Source organism: Ursus arctos, unplaced genomic scaffold, assembly GCF_023065955.2.
Source record: "Ursus arctos isolate Adak ecotype North America unplaced genomic scaffold, UrsArc2.0 scaffold_12, whole genome shotgun sequence".
Lineage (NCBI taxonomy): Eukaryota > Metazoa > Chordata > Mammalia > Carnivora > Ursidae > Ursus > Ursus arctos.
The window spans coordinates 73,451,553-73,470,636 of NW_026622786.1; the positions used below are offsets into that span (position 1 = coordinate 73,451,553).

Here is a 19,084-nt window from a genome sequence, read left to right on the forward strand (position 1 = left end):
GGAAGTCTGCCCTCCTCACATGTCTATGCAGACAGGTCCCCTCCTCTTCTGCATGCTCCCCTCACACCGTCGAGACCTCACGGACTCATTCACCTCCCGGCCCCTACCATCTACCACGAAAGGCACACAGACTACGTCCAAGTGGATATGACAGATGAATGAGCCAAAGAACTAGCAAAAGTCAGTCAGGGAAGTATAATAAGACCCTGTAATTTTTTTTTTTAGATTTTATTTATTTATTTAACAGAGAGAGCAAGAGAGCACAAGCAGGGGGAGTTGGAGAGGGAGAAGCAGACTCCCCGCTAACAGGGAGCCCGATGCAGGACTCGATCCCAGGACTCTGGGATCATGACCTGAGCTGAAAGCAGCCTCTTAACCATCTGAGTCACCCAGGCGCCCCAAGATCGTATAATTCTTAAAATGTATACAATAGGTCATTTCTACAGAAACCTGTTCACCGGCACAAAGCAAACTACATGATGAGGCTGAGAAACACCTGGAGAAGGAGGCGGCCAACCCCAACGCCTGCGGTGAGGACGGCCAGAATCTGAGACCCGACCCCCAAGACTCCACCGCCTGAAGAAGACAAGCAGGGCCGTGCCCTGACCCTCCGTCAGCTCAGCTCTGCCCGTCCTGTCACGGAGCAGAACACAAGCCGTTATTCCCTGGGCGCCGCGTGTTCCAGGCACCGGCCAGACAACCAGACACACATTTCAGAGAAGCCTCTGGCTCTCGGGGCTGGATGTTAGCGTTCCCCCTTCACAGACGACCTACGTGGAACAGCAATGTGCCTCTGGCCCTCCAGGGCTCCCCGTGCCCGGGGGCAGTTTTACTTGGTCACCAGATACTCAGATTCAACCATTCGCTCTTTCTTGACTGCTACCCTGACCATCTCTCCCCTTCACTGTTTCCTGAAAATGTTCCACTGTTCTCTCTCAAGGCCAGGAGCGGCCATGAATCCTTTCTACTCCTATAAAGAAACACTGAGTTCCAAGAATATGGAGGAGATACGCCTACGGCATCTGTGAGAATCCAGAAGCCCTCCCTGTATAGACGTGCCACCCTTCCGTACCTTGATTTCTAACTTGTGGTTGATGGCCAGTGCAGAATGCTCCAGAGCTTTAATGACAGACGCATACGAGTCCGAGAACTTGGTGTATTTGCCCACAAGGGCAATAGAGCAGGTCTCCAGCAGGCGATCGTATCTATCACACAAAGGCCAAGAAACACCACATTATTTAGAATGTATATGCCACCACGAGATCAAAACTGCTTTCTAAAAAGTAGAAAAACATCTCTGGGAAGCATATAATGGGCGCAAGTAAGATCTGAGTTCTACAGACAGAACAGTAAAGAGGAAGCTCCTTTCAAAACCATGTCGCAGGCTTTGCAAAGAAAGTAGGATTTTAGAACCGGGCATGAAAAAATGGTTTCCAAATCTCATACAAATTTTTTTTTAAAAATTAAAATCCCAAAGAACAAAAAAAAAAAATTAAAAGACGATTCATAAGAGTTAATGTGCTGAAGGGAAGAGTCAAATCAATTACAGGACATTAACACAACAGTCTATATTCACTAAAAATCTTCACCATAAAGTGTAACTAGTAACAGAGCAAAAATGTTTGTAATATCGTGTGAAAACAAGATCCCAGTGCTGTGTGCCGTTCTCGTGGCTGCCTGTGGATTGACGTGGAAATGCACAGACTGACAGGGAGAACGTCAAGAGGAAAACGGCATCACGGAGCAAGGCAGGAGCGCCCCGGCCCCGCGCAGCCACAGCGGGCACGGCCAGCTGACGTGAGGAGAGCGCATTGCTGAACTTTAAGAGGAACGGGACAGTTCTCAAAGCGAGAAGCCTTGGCAGCAGTAGTAACACGAGACCGGAAAAACCCCGGCTCATCCTCTTCTGGTGGGCGGTACATTCCCAAACACAGCTCAGCCATGCGGGGGGTACCCGGGACGGCCGCGGCCACGGTCAGCCATCGGGCAGGCCTCGGGTACGAGCGCTCACCCACGGCCACCAGACGCCTGTTCGCATGTATCTCCTAGTCGTGGGGACATAAGGCCACTGACCTGAACCCAGCGCTGCCGGGCCTTCCTCATCCCTGATGCAATGACCTGAGGGCTGAGAGCCTGTCTCTGCCTCTCCTACCACCGAGTCCTTTCCTAGCATGAGCTGACAGCACTAGCAAACTCCCGGAGGCCCTCCGGAAAAGAGAAATAAGGCCCGGACTCCCAGCTCCCTATCACGAGGCAAACCTGTCTGCCATCTCTTTCCACTTCATCAGCATTTTTCGCGGCTGCCTCTCGATGGGAAGGTCAAGTCTCCGGAGAAAATAGTCTACGACCCCCTGCTCCTCTAGTAACAAGGGGACTCTGTAGATGGACGAGACATCATGGACACAGATCACCTGCGTAGAGACAAGCAAAGGGTATTTAATAAAAACAAACACGAACTGGGCTGGCAGCCTCCTATTGGATTTATCACCTTCGGAAAATAACTTCTAAATGTGAAAATGGCAAGGGCAATCTTCTAGAAAAATATACGTTACCAAAACTGACTTAAAACAGAATAAAAAATTAGTGGCTAATCGCTTATGAACATGACTGCAAAAATCCTTAAAAAAAAAAAAAAAAAAAAGAATCGGGGCGCCTGGGTGGCTGAGCGGGTTAAGCATCGACTCTTGATTTCAGCCCAGGTCATGATCTCAGTGTCGTGGGACTGAGTCCTGCATCGGACTCTATGCCTGCCCTCAGGACATAGTCTACTGGAGATTCTCTCCGTCTCCCCCCCCCCCCCCGCCCCTGCTCACTCTCTAAAATAAATACAATCTTTTTTTTTTTTTTAAGATTTTATTTGTTTGACAGAGAGAGACAGACAGCCAGCGAAAGAGGGAACACAAGCAGGGGGAGCGGGAGAGGAAGAAGCAGGCTCCCAGCGGAGGAGCCTGATGTGGGGCTCGATCCCACAACGCAGGGATCACGCCCTGAGCCGAAGGCAGACGCTTAACGACTGCGCCACCCAGACGCCCCAAAATAAATAAAATCTTAAAAAAAAAAAAAAAAAATCACAAACCAAACCATGAATGTAGTTTAAACAAAGAATAAATTCATGTCCAAGTAGGATTTGTCCCAAGAACAGTGGCTGTCCAACCTGCCCGTACATTAGGGTCACTTGGGTGAGCTTTTAAAAATTCACGAGCCCATCCCGCACCCCACCCCACCTAAACTAGACCCTCTGGGGGTGGCAGGGCTGAGTCTGAAAACCGCTGCACGAGGGTATTTAGCAGTGCAATTCACTACATGAACAGATTAAAAGAAGGGGGAAAAGTCGCCTCAGTGGATGCATATCTAATAAAAATTCAAAACCAATTCATAGTAAAAATTCTTGGTGAAGTAGGACTATTAGGGAAAAATGTGAAAAACATTAAGGAAAAAAAAGCCCACAGCAAACATCATTTGGGTCTCAATACTTAATATTAATGCTTAATCTTTAAAGTCTGAAACAAGGCAAAACAGGCCACTATCACTACTTCTACTCAGTAATGTCCTAGAGATATTACCCACTACAATTAAATAAGAAAAAATATATGTATATATGAACTGGAAAATAAGAAACAACTGCCAAGAAATGCGTATAGTATCACTGCTTGTCCATAAACCATGAGAATTTACAGGCAGACAATGAGAACTTGCAGAATCTCAGTAAGGCCGCTAGGCTGCAGGTCAATGAGAAATCAACAGGTCCCTATACATGGGTCCTATCTGTTTAGGAAATGTAATGTTTTTCTTTTGTAGGCTCCACACCCAGCATGGAGCCCAACACAGGCCTTGAACTCACGACCCCGAGATCAAGACCTGAGCTGAGATCAAGAGTTGGACGCTTAACTGACTGAGCCGCCCAGGGGCTCCTAGGAAATGTCATTTTTCAAATTTTGCCATTCATATAGTTACAAAAATTATAAATACATCTAGAAAAAAAACTTTACAAAGATAAAGAAATCTTAAAAAAGCACCTTTATAAAAAGAAAATTATAGATTACTATTGAAGGATAGTCTTTGCAATGAACTGGCTATCCACAGGCAAAAAGACAAATTTCAACTTTTACTAGAAAGTTGCTATCCATAAAAGTTAACGCACAGTGGATCCCAGGCCTAAATATAAGACCTAAAATTATAAAACTTCCAGAAGAAAACATGAAATCTTTGTGGCATTTGTTAAATGTAGTTCTTGGATATGAGACCAAAAGAGCAACCTATCAAGAGAAAACCGAATACACCGGAGTTCAGAAGGTAAAGCTTTTGTGCTCCAGAAGATGCCGTTAAAAAGGTGAGAAGCCAAGACATGGAGAAAAACGTGCGGATCGTGTAGCCGATAAAAGACTACTGGTTCAGAATATACGGAGAATTCCTGTAACTTGGTAAGATAAGCAACTCAACTAAAAAACAGGCGAAAGATTTGAATTCAAATTTAAATCTAGAAACGCTTGTCACGTTTATTTTACAAAAAATAGTAAATATTTTTTAATAACCTAGTCTATCACGGAATTGAATTACCCTCACTTAAGGTTAGAACTATCTCGAATAACTGAAATGCATGATAAGAAGACTGTTCATAACAATGAAATTATGCGGATGCTCCCCGTACAGACGGTCCCTGACTTAGGACGTCCTGCTCTAGGACGCTGTGAAAACCGCACACATCCGGTAGCAAGGGCACCCTGCATTCTGAATTTTGGTCTTTTCCCAGGCTCGCATAGGCCGTGTACCCTCTCGTGTGGGCGGCCCCACCATCGCCGGGGTAGACCACCGACACACTCACAACCGCTCTGTTTCCCACTTTCAGTACAGTGTTCAATGAATTACACAAGATAATCAACACTTTATTGTAAAACAGGCTTTGTGAGAGATGATTCTGCCCCCTGTAGACTCATGTTTACGTCTTCTGAGAACATTTACAGTAGGCTAGCTGAGTTGACACATTTTCAACTTAGGATATTTTCAACTTACAACAGGTTTCCTGGGCCTTAGCCCATCGTTAAGTCATGGAAGATCTGTATGTAGTAGGAAGCGGAATTCCCGAGACACAGCTCCCAGCTTGGGAAGCACACTGGGAACACCGATCTCAGGCCCCGGGCCACGCTCACACACGGACACCTGAGTGCTCGCGGAGATGGGGGGTCAGGGGCGGTCCTGCTCTCTGCACTTCGATGCCAGTGACTTTAACTCTTTGACCCTCACTTCCACATCCCCTGTCATCTTGTAAACGACCTGCTCTTATTTCAATGCTGCTGCTTCCTTCTCTCCTCTCTAGGCCAGCTGGGCCCTCCTGCCTCATCTCCTGGTCCTCAGTAACCCAGCAGCAAAGCAAACCACTCACAACCTAATCACAAATCCCTGGACCACGAGTGCTCACCACGAGTGCGACCTTTCCTGTTCCTCTCCTTCAGCCGACCTGACCGCAGCCACAGTCTCAACTTACCACCACCAGGCCTTCCCTACTGTGCCCCACACCGGACAGACGACAGGTCCCCAAATTTTGAATTCTGAATTTTGAATTTAACAGGTACCCTCCATTAGCACATGTTAACAAAAGAGACTAAAATAAGTTTAGAGCGTACACCGCCTTAGACACCAGGCACCAGGAATACAAAGCTGAATGAAGGGGTCCCTGCCTTCAAGAAGCTAAGTCTGTGCGTAGAGACAAACATGGACAGACACACACACACGTGTGCAGGGGCAGTATAACAGACCCACCACCCGCACCCAGACACAGAGGTCACCCAAGAAGGATCCACCTTGAGGTCTGAGGGGGAGGTGGTCTGACAGGTAAAACTTCTCGGACAATACCGTATCCAGGCTGAGCCCTGAAGAATGAAAATGAGTAGGGGACAGCCAGGCCAGCGGGGAGGACGACACCATGCAGCATGGCTGGAGCAGAGAGTACAAGGAGCGGGAGAGAAGCGACCAGAGAGAGGTCAAGTGTGTCCAGAAAACCACAGAGCCAACAGCGTGAGTTCCAGGGAGCAGTCTACGGTCTGGAACTGTGAAGCAAGCCAGCCTCCTGAAAGTGGCCGGGAGACCCAAGGGTAACCAGAAGCAAAACACGACTGACATGAAGACGGAATCCCTACTAACCTGTTGAGGTTCAACGTGGCAGAACATGGATATCTTCTCCTTCACTGACGTGTCGAGAGGATTCGAGCACCTGCACACCACCTAGCAGTAAACAAAGTAAGACTTAGTTCAGACAGCAGAGCGGGATCACGAAGCTGTGGATTCTCCGACTGAGATGAGAACAGACGTCACCTCGTGAAGCCGACGGACACGTTACACGTTAACTCCGGCACAATGCAGGCCCACTCTGAAAATCGGACCTGCTTCCAAACCGAACTTCCTAAATCCCACTCTGGAGAAACGTTAAGAGGGTTGCCGTGCAGGTAAACACACAGACCGCGAACTACAGGAACCACCCAGGGTCTCCCTCAGTTCAAGTCTTGGGTAGGAGGGAGGGGACGTCGAAGGACGGACGGGGAGGAGAGACAAGGCACAACTCACAGGTGCCCGTGAGGCCATCTTCATAAAGGCCCCAGCTCAAAGCACGAACCCCGTTCCCCCACCATCAAAAAGCACGCCAACAAAACAAAGGTCTTACTGCCGGGGGCAGAGATAGTCCGTCTTTCTTTTTAACTGCAGTACAGCTGACACACGGTGTCACACGGGTTTCAGGAGCACGACATAGCGACTGGACTCTACGGCCTATGCGGTACTCACCACGAGCACGGCCGTCTGTGCCTCTCATCCTGGGCCTCACTCACGTCCCTCACGGGAAGTCTGTGGCTCCCGTTCTGCCCCTCCCCCACGCCCTCCCTTCGGGCAACCACCAGTTTGTTCTCTGCCTTTATGGGTCTGTTTCTGCTTTTTGTTTGTTTTTTCGATTCCATATAAGTGAAGTCACACGGTACGTAGAGGGGAGATTTAATTAGGCATACGAGAGCACGATGAAACCAGGCAATCGTAAAACCTTACCAGATCTGGAGAAAGCCCGAGCCCTCTGAGCTCTCGAACGCTGTTCTGGGTGGGTTTAGTCTTCTGCTCCCCTGTTGAACTTGGCTATTTTACAAGAGGGAAAAAAAAGTTCACTTCTCTAGCATAAAGAATTTTCCGGCATGACTTTTCTCTGAACCCTTTATTATCAGTGTCTAATTTAGCTTTTATTCCTGTCAAAGGTGCACGCACATGTACCTTAGCGTTCCACAAGGTCTATGCTAAGGAGAGTGGTACCGGTGCCCAGAGACCCTCCCCTTCCCCAAACCCCACGGGCAGCCACTCTCCCACTCCTGAACGACCATCCTGGTATGCTTCACACTTCTTGACATGTAGCTTGAGACGTGTCCCACTGATTCCACTGTCAGACAGAGGAACCCTCTCTCTCTACTACGTATGCACCTGTCCTGTGCCGACAGCCCATGATACCTCTCCAACGTCATCTGTGTTTAAACATTTAAGTCCTGCCCATCATAAACCATGCATCATACTTTTCCTTTCATCCAAATTTGGTTTGTTTCCCTTGGTTGGTGTTTCTGTTTTGTTTTCTTAATATGCTGAGTTTCCTAAGTACTAAATTACCCCTATTCTCCTCTCACACTTCACAGATTTGCTGGGTACAGAATTCTAGGTTGGAAAGCATTTTTTTTCGGAGCACTTGTAAAGAAATAGTTTCACTGTCTTCTAGTTTCTAGTATTGCTGCTGAGAAAGTATAATACCTTACTCATTCTGGTTTTTCTCTTTACAGCCTTTTAGAATGTCTGCCCCCTTAGTCTGAAATCTCATAGTGATGTGCCCTGCTGTGGGTCATTTCCCACTCGGTATACTGGGCATTCGGTAGGTCCTTTCAATCTAGAAACTAATGTCCTGAAATTTCCTTGAATTCTTTAGATCAAAGGATCAGAAAACTTTTCCTGTAAAAGGCCAGGTAATGAGTACTTTAGGTTTCATGGGCCATACAGTCTGTCACAAGGACTCCAGCTCTGCTGTTTTAATACAGAAGCCACCACGGACAGCACACAAACACATGGGCACAGCTGTACTTCCATACAACTTTAACAGCAAAAACCAGGGGTGGGCAGTTTGCTGACCCCCGGTTCCGATGACACATCCCTTCCATTTCTCTATTACCTTTTGGAAATCCTAGCCCAGTCCTCTCATTCTCTTACCCCTGCTCTCCCATTTCCTCTCTTGATCTTCTTATGTACTTCCTCGGGCAGTTCTTCCACCTTCTTTCTCTCAAGTTTTTCATTCCTGCTATCCCATTTTTGATTTCCAAGAATTCTTTTCTGTTCTCTGAATGCTCCCTTTTTAGGGGATCCAATTCTTGTTTCATGGGTGCAGTTTATCTCCCCTCTGACTCTGAGGACGTTAGTGACAGGCTGTTCTGGTTTCTAAGTTTCCTGCTTCCTTCAGAGCCAAAATTTCCTCTAAGTTCCCCTTTGTCCCACTGTTTTGATTTCTTGTGCATTTAGGCGCTTTCTCCAAATGTCTGGGGATCACTGGCCACCAGCTGACATTTAAAAGCTAACTGGAAGTTCTGAGTGAGTGGGTGGGAGTAGGACCCTGGGGTCCCCACTGTTTCTCTGGGGAGCCTCTGAGGGCAGTGTGTTTTCTCCTGGGCTAGTCATCCACCCCATCGTGAACCTCGTGTGGACAGTCCAAGCCTGGCTGTGATGATTCTGGGAACCGAGTGGCAGAAGAAGGCAGGGTGTCCTAACAGCATAAAAGTGTGCTTACCCCCCCCAGTTTTACTTCAGTATGACCGCTCGTAACTATTGCTAGTATCTGCTTGTCTAGAATCCCTCTCCAGAGAAAAAGCTTCAGTCTTCAGCCAAGGTGGGAAAGGGACTGATGCCCAAGTGTGCACATTAGGGAAGGAGATGCTGGGGTCTAGCTGCTTCTCAAAGAGCAGTTATCATGAGCTGCCCCCCAGCCCCCAATGCACCTGGCGCTGTCCCTTCCTGAGCCTTCGGGGGTGGCGCAGGGCAAACATGGCTGCTTCTTGGCCGGCCCTGCTGCAGCCTCAGGATTCCGCTCTCCCACGTCTGCTACGTCACTTTCTGCACGCCACCTGCTTTCTGGCTTCCTATGTTTCATGCCCATTGATTCCTTCACATTATCTTTCTTTGTGAGTGCTTCTCTTTAGAAAACAAAAAAAATTCCCTTAACTCTAACTGTGGCAGGGTTTCACCACACAGTAGAGACAACCCACCGTCTTCAAACACAACTTCCCTGGCTAGTCTTCTATATGTTCTCCACGTGATCTTTCCAAGAAGTAGGATTACAATAATTTTAAATTCACAAAGAAGATCTTGGTCCCCCGCACCTCACATATGTAAAACAGATACAGAATGAAAACCATCGTCCTCTTTCTTCTCCCTCCCCCCAAAGTAGAAGCCGAGTGCCTCACCTGAGGAACGAGGCTGACGTGAATATTACAAAAGTTCTCTCTCTTGACCTTGAACTGGAACTGACGGAAGGCCTCAATGAAGGGCATGCTTTCTATATCTCCCACTGTCCCACCGAGCTACAAGAACAAAGTTATTGTAGACATCAAGCACTGACCCTTCCTCTCGTGGTTTAGCTCTCTAACAACGGCACCTCGTCATCTCAGCCTGGTGACCAGACACAGCATGACGTGGACATTCTGAGCCCGGATAATGTCACTTGGCAGTAACTGACATTTCCTTAAGCTGAAAGCTTACTTCTCTGGACAGGCTCTCCACTCCCCAAGGTTAGAGATATGGCCGAGAAAAAGATCGGGTGAAAGATACACTGGAAATTTTATTTGTACGAAGTCACAAAGCAAAGAAACCTGAATCTTAGATATACTTAGTTCACTGTAAATAACTTTTGTTGAAAAAGTATCAGTTATAAAATTGCTGGAATTTGAGTCTCCTATTTCTGTAGGAACACAGATCCAACAGCTAGGACCAGCAGAACAGGAATAAAGGAACTGAAAGCAGTGGCGCTCCTTCACAGAGATGAACGTTCCTACCAGAGGAGAGCTGAAGGTCAGCTGACGTTCTCAAGAGACAGAGGAAGACGTGTCCTGCTGCTCTTACTGGCACAGTCCTCAGTGAGTGAATGTACACACGCTGGAAAGGGAATCACTTGCACAGAGGATTGCTTTCGATGGCACGGCCATTGCCAGGACGAGTACTGTGCCCAGCCCTGCCCCGCTGCAGTGAGGAGGGTCAAGGGCCCCGCAAGGCACTGTCGTATCGGGTGCTGATGGCTGACTAAGAAGGTGAATGTGCACAACGGGTCAGAAAAGACTCCTACAAACCTCAATAACACACACTTGGGGTTCTAGGCCATCTTCATCCACAGGTATTAATGCCTGTCTCATGACCCACTCCTGGATTGCATCTGTGATGTGAGGGACAACTGCAAAAGAGCAAAGAAACACACACCTTACACTTCTGTCAGCACCGGTGGGGGCCGACGCTTACTATGACGATTAAGTGCTGCGGTCTTTGCCTGGAGTAGTGATGGGGTCATAAAAATACTGTTGAGACCACTCTTTTTTTTCCTTTTTTTTTTTTTAATAAAAGCTCTTTTTTTAAAAGATTTATTTATTCGAGAGAGAGAGAAAGAGCACGAGCAGGGGGGAGGAAGAGAGGGAGAGGGAGAAGCAGGCTCCCCGCTGAGCAGGGAGCCCAACATGGGGCTTGATCCCAGGACCCTGAGATCATGACCCGAGCCGAAGGCAGACGCTTAACCGACTGAGCCACCCAGGCGCCCGTGTGGAGACCACTGTTAAATGGCATTTAAAAATCTCTGGGCTCACACTCCCTGCGGCCTCCTTTCCAGGTTTCCAAGTCGTGGCTGGACACGCAAGAGGGTAAGGCCAAGAGTGTGTCGGAACCCACATCAGAGCCCCGGTACCCTGGGCAGAGGCTACCCTGGCTGCACCCCCACTCAACGGACCCCGCGGCCACCCACACCACTTACTGCTGAAGGCAGCCGCTTCACGCTGGGGGCTTTCCAGGCCCCTGTTCTGGTATGTTCCAGTTTAGGAAAGGATAGACAATCCACGGCTAAGAGACAGTACGGTAGGGCAGGGTGGGCAGGGGCACAGCATCTGGGGCCAGAATGTCTGGACTCAAACCTCAGCTCACCACTCATCAGGTCCGGATCCTTGAGCGGATTCCTAAACTAGTCTTAAGCTCGATTTCCCTGTCCGCTCAGTGGAGATAACAGCGTCTGCTTCGAAAGGCTGTGGGAATTTTATACGACGCTGCTGGTAATATGCTGAGCGGAGTGCCCCACAAGCCAGCGCTCCGTAAGGCCAGCTCCGTGCAACACTTGTTAAAGTCCTGGTCGCAGGACTCAGGAGGCCAGCTCCTCAGGGGTAGGGTTACTGTTTGACTTGCTCCTCGTTTAACCGGCAGTGCCTCAGGCACCAGGATATGCATTATTTATTCCACGCACAGCAGCCAACGGGATCTTTTAAAAATGCAAAACAGAGCTGCCCCCCACCCCGTCTCTTAAACTCTTCAATGGCTTCCCACTACTCTGAGTAAAATCCGAACTCCGGGGCCATGGCCCAGCAGGTACAGTGTGACCTGGCTGCAGGCCACCTCACCCATCTCTCCACGCATCCCCCTGGTCACCGCCCTCCACTCCGGGACCTCCCTGACGGAGCCCCTGCAGTCCCGGCCTCTACGCGGGCTGTGCCCCCTCCTCCGCAGGCCCCCGGCTGGGCTGCCCCCTCCTGGAGACGCCCCCCTAACCACCTATCCAAATGGGCTGTCCCCACGCACTCTCTCTCCTCACTATTTACTTCCTTCACAGCTCTTATCAGAGTTTCATCTGTTTGTTTTGTGTCTCCCACACCTCGCTGGTCTCGTTCATCACGTAGCCCCAGGGCCAGGGAGGGTGTGCCGGCAGTTGGGTATTCAAGAAATATGTGGCAAATGAGTGCATACACGAATGAATGCACTGGAGGCCAAGAACAACAAACTGTGTGACTGAGACCATCCTAACTCCTAACTGATCCCCTTTCTGTGTGTCAGGAGCTCAGAGAGACTTTCTCGCCCTCCCAACAATCAGGAAGGGCAAGTAGTTGTCTCCGTTTGACAGAAAAGGGAACCAGATCCCAGGTTCAGTAATCCGCCTGTGTTCACAGAGCTGGTAAGTGGCAGGGCTGAGGTCTCAGTATGACCCCGTGCACCCCGAATCGGACCAGGACGGCCCCAGACTAGAGCTGGCTGTCAGCGTGATCCTCGGCTTTCAGTTCAGCAAAGTCTTAAGCCAAGAGCAGACTCACTCTCATAACTCAGAGAAAAGCCCCTTTTCAGCAACCCCCCCCCAAATTCGGACTTCTGCCACTACCTTAGACCAGTGGTTTTCCAACACTACCTTTCAAGAGTGGCAATTTTCTCAAATGAACGCTGTGGGGAACCCCAGGGCAGCAGACAGACACAAGTGAAGCTGGCTGGGGAAAGCGCAGGAGGCCCGGGGCCCCGCCTCTCTGACTGCCCCAGGCTCACGTGCGCCCCTGACTGGCCTGCAGACCAATATGCACAAAAGCCGTTCTTTTCCTACCCCTGTTGAAGTCAGCCCCCATGCATGACGTTACACACGCCCCTGGGCTTGCTGCCCTGACCTAGCTGCCTTCATCAATTCACACTCATCACTGCGTAAAAACAACAGCCCTCTGGACTCACATCCCGCTGAGGGGCTCACAGCTTCAGTGCCCGTCACGTGATTTTTTTGAGTAAACAGCTGTACAGCTCTGAATTTTCAACCCAAGGCATAGGTCAGTAACCATACCTTGACACTTTCAGGCTGAAACTGCATCAAAAGTAAATTTCTGTACGCAAAAGAAAGCAAACTGCTTAAGATTTTTTACACGTTGAAGGCGAATTCAGTTTTACCTTGGACGGTTTTCCCCAAGTAATCTCCTTTGCGTTCCTTGTTGATGACGTACTGGTAGATCTTCCCAGTGGTCAGATTATTGTCCTTGGTGAGGCGGATGTCAAGGAAGCGCTCGTAGTTCCCCAGGTCAAGGTCTACTTCCCCACCATCGTCCAGCACAAAAACCTCACCTGGGAGGAAACAGCAGACATGGTCAGGGTAAGTGAAAAACGTATGTCAGGGCAAATGTGAGTCTCAAAATGTAAACACTCGGACAGAGCAAAGTCTGCATTACCTTGATATGAAGCAGAGAAATTTATTTCTAGAAAACTAAATATGACACAAAAGAAAGACAAATCACCAACCATTCTCCAAAAGGTAATAGCATACTTCCAGTCTATCAGAAAGCTCAGTCTGAATCAGGAAGTAATGAGCGAGCACGCAGCAGAAGGAAATCACAGCCTCAAGGACGGTGGATACAGGGAGCTTTAGGGGAGCAGCGTGCCGTCTACGGCAGCCTAAGGAGAAAGAACTTTCAACAAAGCCTCCTACTTCAGCAGAACAAGGTTTCAGATGGGATAAAAACATGACTTCGTTCAGAACTCACACTGGATATTAAGGTCCTGTTGATTAGAAAAAGCCAACTTCTGGGCACACTTTAGTCCCAAACAAAGCTGTGGACTCAAAGTTTCCCCGGTTCCTTTGTTTAGCATTCACTCCTTGACACGTCCTTCTGGAACTTTTGCCCAGGATGGTTCATTCCTTCCATCACAATAGAAGAAGAGCTCAAAATGGGAAAGGAAAAAAGGTCTTGTTTTCCACCTCAGAGAGAGGATTCTATTCCAGAAACCTCTAGACCCTCATCACCATGTTGCCTGTTTAGATTTCTGCTTCCTCTCTGTCTAGGTGAGAAAAGCAAATTCTGCTACACTAAGAACCTTTTTGGAAGGGAGGAAATGCAAGTTCTGTTCTGCAAAATACACACAACTTCCAAGAGCTGACCTGTTCTTCCACTACTCCACAATTACTATTTTAATGAAAGAAAGAAATGCACTGTGCTTACCATGTTCATATGGAGAGAATGTTCCTGCATCAATGTTAATGTACGGGTCAATCTTAATTGAAGTTACGTGTAAACCACATGACTTCAGGATTGTGCCCACGCTGCTGGCGATGATTCCTTTTCCGATTCCTGATATGACACCACCAGTAACTAGTATGTACTTCATTTTACTTTTTGACCTGGGAGTAGGAGAAGGAAAAATCACAAATAAAATACATTTCCACAAAGCACACGTATCTGGGTTCAAAGGCTAACTCTGCACCCTCCAGGAGCCTGTCTCTCTATCTGCCACACGACTCTGGAAGGTTGTTATGTGGGACCCTAACCAATACTGCCAGGGATCACTGAATGGCTTTAGTCAAACAGGAGTTGAAAAACAACTCGCTAATCAAATAATGCAGCTTTTGTTTAAAGATCTGACAACTAACAACCTTGAGAGACAACCTAATAAAAAATAAAATGTAAAAATTTAAAAACAGCTCTGCTGATACAACACTACGCCCCAAATGCTGGCTGACATAACTGCTGGACCCCGGGGCAGGCGGAAGCCGGCTCCTCATTATTCTCCCTGCATGGAAAGAAAAAAAGATTTCAATCTTGGATGAGCACTCCGATTGCCCCCGAAAGAGAGCATGTCTCTGGCTAACCTACAATGCATCACCAAGAAAACACAGATTCTCTACATTATGGAAGAGAGAATGAAAGAACTTCAACGTTTAAAAGGAGTTGCAATGAAGCCTAAAAATCCTCTAATTAGAGGTTGTTCTCTCCTGTAATTTACTAAAAACTTACTCCTTGTCAGCAACCTCGCCCAGGTGTGCCATGAGAAACTGTATATACTGGAGGAAAAGAACATCACATACCAAACCAGCCTGAAGCACATCATGGGCAGAGGACTCAAAGAGAGGACAGATTCGATTAAATCCAAAGAGCAGTACAGCTGCGTCCAGGGAGGGAGGAAACAGATGTGGTGAGAGATAAAGGAGTGGATGGAGGCAGGAACAGCAGAGACCCAACATGAGGCGACAGCAACAGGCTTGCCAGGGAGGATTCATCACTGGCCCCTAGCTTCAGAGGCCCAGACACTTCACTTGGTCGGTAGACCCAAATGTGACCAAAATGAGAAACACAATCTCCAAGTAGAAGAGAATGCTTGCTTTGGCATGGTCAGGACATTTTCCTCCTCCGGGAACACTTCATGTGAAGCCAAATTATAATAAAAATAAGCTAAGAAAGGAACAAGGAAACTGGGGAGTTCTGCTTCAAGCATTCCCCCGCCCCACTCCTCCCCAAGGCAGGAATGAATACCCTTGGCAAAGTTAAGAATGCTAAAAGGACTTCCTCCTGGGACAGCAAGGAAGACACCCAGACCATCACTTGCTCCTTCTATGCTGGTACAGTATTTCCAAAAGCATGCTCCCTGGTTTCTGCAAAATGTATATGGGGTTCCCATGAAGTGTTTTACAGACATATAAATCAGAGAAATGCTGTTAAACAGTCAGTTGGTTTAACGCCAGACCTCCAGTAGCCTTTACTAAGTTAATGCACCCTGTGATCTCCCCAAATGGGTATACAGTATGCAGTTTTCCCAAATTCGTTTGATCCCAAGTCCCTAATATTTGGGGGGGAGACACTACGCTTGTCACCTCACAGTCAAATGGCTCCTTACAGACACATGAATATCAGATGTGGCTACATTTTAGATGCGTTCTAATCAGGTATATCCCTGACACTATACCTGGTCTCAGACTCAATTTTAGATGTTTCTAGAAAGTCGTCTGCCATCCCAAGTGGGTTATGGAGCAGGTTACTTTTACAGAAGACTCGTCTCATCCATTTGCCTTTGATTTGCCCCAATTTTGCTCTAAGAGCAACAGCTCTCTTGAGGGAAGATTCCTGCAGTTTCCCACAGCGCCTGTGCTCAAAGACCAGGGGGAGAGGCTGACAGGACCCACTCGCTCACACTGATGGGTACCCCCTGTGTGGGTGCTACTGTGCTGCACACTTTGGGGACCACAAAACTTTTTTTTTTTTTACTTTTATTTGCATTTATTTTACGCAGAATTTACTACCGGGCCACAGGTTTTTGTTTCTTCAGTTTCTTCTGAGATATCTTTTTCTTCTGTGCAAGCTCCTCTCTGGCTTAGGGACAATCTGCTCTTTCTCAGTCACGACCATCTCAGTGTGGCAGGGAGAGCTCATGTACGGGTTCAGCGAACCACAAGCCCTGCGATGCCACATCTTAGGGACTTTGTTCATCCAGATGTGCTCAATGACAACACTGAGGTGGGGTACACTACCGTCACCTCTAAACCCTTAAGTTCAGCATTACTCTCTGCATTTTTAAGCATGTGCAGTAAAAATTCAGCACTCTTTGGGCCCCCGACCCTGGGTGCAGCCCCACTGTTTGGCCTGGCCACACCTACCAACTCCATCATTGTAGCAACAGAAAGGCACACATTGCTTCTGCAAAGTGAAATCCTTCAGATACTTGGTGGCTTTTCGGATATGCATACCCGTGATGGCCTGAGCAGTTTCACATGTGTTCTTAAAGTAAACACGAAGACGTGAGCCTCCTGATCTGCATGGTTTTGTAGGGTTTTCTGGGTCAAGCGAATAGTGAACCATTTTCAGAGATCACCTCAGGCTGCTTACGGGAAGAACGGGGACCACAAAACTTAATCAGATCTGGGCTCATAACTCAAGCTGCTGGCAGTCCAGTTAGAGACAAAACATTTACAAATAAATGAGTAATCCAGTGATGGTGGGAAACAGGGACAACATATGAAAGGCATACTTAGAGAAGACAGAGCAGAAAGCTTTCAGTGACAAGACCAGGGTATAGATCATGGCCCAGCAGAAGAAGGTGTGAGAAATTAAGGCAGGGAGAGGATCTAGACTGCTCCTGCTTTGTTGACCTGAGACTTGCAGTGGGTCTTCGAGGACTCACTGTAAGACATAAAGCATGGGGAAAGGACCACAGTGAACAGGAAGGTGAAGGCCATCTACAGAAAACACAGATAGGGCCAAGAAAAGAGGGGGAGGGGGAGACAGTGGGAAATAAGTTGGAAATGTAAGCAAGGGACCAAATCATGGGGAAACTTGAGTGTCCTATCTGAACTTTATTCTGAAGGCAATGGACACATTAAAAGGTTTTCAAGCACAGAAGTCACATAAATGAAGATGCCTCAGAGGCCCCTGGCTGGCTAGGTAGGTAGAGCAAGTGACTCTTGAGGTCTGGGTTGTGAGTTCCAGCCCCATCTTGGGTATAGAGATTACCTAAAAATGAAATGTTTAAAACAGCAACAACAACAAAAGAATTCTTAAAAAACAAAAACAAAAAAGGGGGCGCCAAGCTGGTTCAGTTGGTGTAAGAAGCGACTCTTGATCTGGGGGTTGTTGAGTTCAAGCCCCACGCTGGGTGTAGAGATTACTTAAAAAAAAAAAAAAAAAATCTTTTAAAAAAATGCATCAGAGGAATTCGACAAAGATGGAAAGGAAAAAAAAGCCTTTTTCTTGTTAAAAATGTTTTGCGATCCACTTCCAGCCCTACCGCTTGTGTACCGAGACCTGTCAGGTCACTCAGCCGTCCGAAGCCCGGGTCCTCCCATCTGTAAAATGGGGTGAGAATCTCCCCCATCGCCTGTCACCAGGGCTGCTGAGGACCGCACATCATGATGAGGGTGGCCTTGAGTGTGCCACGCAAACGTAGTGCACGTCTTTAAAACGCAGCCTGCTCACTCCGGGCGGCCGGGGGTGGGGGGGCCGGGGGGGCCGGGGGGGCCGCACCCGGAGCCCGGCGGGCGGGCGGGCGAGCTGCAAGGCCCCTTCCGCCCACGGGAGTCGGGGCGCGCCCGCGGGGCCGTGGCCAGGCCGCCGAATCCATCCCCCACGCGGCGGCGGTCTCGGACCTTGAACCGCCTCCCCGCGAGGCTGAGGCCGTGCGCCAGGGCCGCAGGGGCGAGGGCCGGGGCAGTCCCCACCGAGGGCGGCCGCCGGGGCTGCTGCGGGAGGGCTGAGCAAAGGGGCTCCCGCGCCTCTGCACGGCCCTCCCGGTCCCACGCGTCATCCCCGGCCCCCCCGGCAGCCGAGCCAGGCCGCGCTGAAATGGTCACCGCCGGCCCCCGGGACGCCGGCCCCGCGGCCTTTCCCGCCGCCCCACGCCCCTCGCGGCCCGTCTTCCCGGCGGCGCCCGGCCACGCGGCCCCGCGCGCGGGAGCCGGCTTCTCGCCGGCCTGGCCGCCCGCCCGCCCCACTCCCGTTAGGCACGCAGCCCATTGGTCAGGCCTGCGAGCCGCCTCACCCTGATTGGCGGCAACGGTGTCAGTCAGCCGGCGGTGTGGCTGTCCGGCGTCGGGCTCCGCTCGCGCAGCCGATTCCCGCACGGGACAACAGCTCCCCCGGGAGCCCTGGGGTCAGCCTACCTGAGGCCGGCTTCCAGGCCTGCCCTCGGCTAAGGAGCTGGGGGTGCGACGCGCGCCGGGCCCCGGGTCGCCAGTGAACCAGCCCGGCCGCATGCGCCCGGCAGTCTTTCACGGAGGCGGGCTCCAGGCGGTGCGCACGCAGAGGCGGGGGCGGGGCGAGCGCACGGGCCCTCCCCGGGGCGGGGTCTGGGTGCGCGGGCCACAGGGGCCCGAGTGCGCAGGCGTGGGGCGGACGCGTTTTCTCGTCCGGGTGGGCGGCTCTGCGGCCCTGCTCCCGAGCACCTGACGCCTTGGAGATGCGGGAGTTCGAGACCTGGCTGGTTGCGGCCTTTCTGCCTCGCAGCCTTTGTCCGCAGTCGGTGGTCCAGGCTTCCCCTCTCACAGAGGACTCAAACCTGGCAAATCTATCGGCTCCAGCAACCTTCTAGAGGAGGCTAGATCATCACCCCACGTCTCTGAACCGTCCGACCTCGTGAGCACCACGTACGCGGCTACTGGTGGTGCCACCCCGGTCCATCTGTCCCGCCACGCCCTCTGGACCGAAGGACCGCGGCAGTGTCACCCCGGGCTGGCCTCTAAACGGGAAACCCTGGGAGGATGGCTGGGCGCTGACTCCTTCCTCTGGCGGCCTCGGTCCCGCATCTGCCCTGAGGGCGGCTGCTATGAATGGAGAAGGCTCCA

General features: G+C 49.8%; 1 protein-coding gene across 4 annotated transcripts in view; it reads right to left on the reverse strand.

Moving 5' to 3' along the window:
• Positions 1-18,543, reverse strand: part of CTPS1 (CTP synthase 1) — a 29,917-nt gene extending 11,374 nt beyond the window's left edge. Inside the window, exons 1-9 of one of the 4 annotated variants that reach the window (XM_026498371.4) lie at positions 18,404-18,543; positions 13,980-14,158; positions 12,937-13,107; positions 10,341-10,441; positions 9,462-9,578; positions 7,030-7,113; positions 6,139-6,219; positions 2,260-2,411; positions 1,073-1,205 (exon numbers count right to left, since the gene is read on the reverse strand). In XM_026498371.4, the coding sequence (XP_026354156.1) occupies positions 1,073-1,205; positions 2,260-2,411; positions 6,139-6,219; positions 7,030-7,113; positions 9,462-9,578; positions 10,341-10,441; positions 12,937-13,107; positions 13,980-14,145 (1,005 nt within the window). In that variant the 5' untranslated portion in view covers positions 14,146-14,158; positions 18,404-18,543. Of the gene's footprint in view, positions 1-1,072; positions 1,206-2,259; positions 2,412-6,138; positions 6,220-7,029; positions 7,114-9,461; positions 9,579-10,340; positions 10,442-12,936; positions 13,108-13,523; positions 13,909-13,979; positions 14,159-18,282 lie in introns of those variants that run through there. The other 3 variants (XM_026498370.3, XM_048220712.2, XM_057310730.1) reach the window with 3 other exon arrangements.
• Positions 18,544-19,084: the final 541 nt, after the last annotated feature.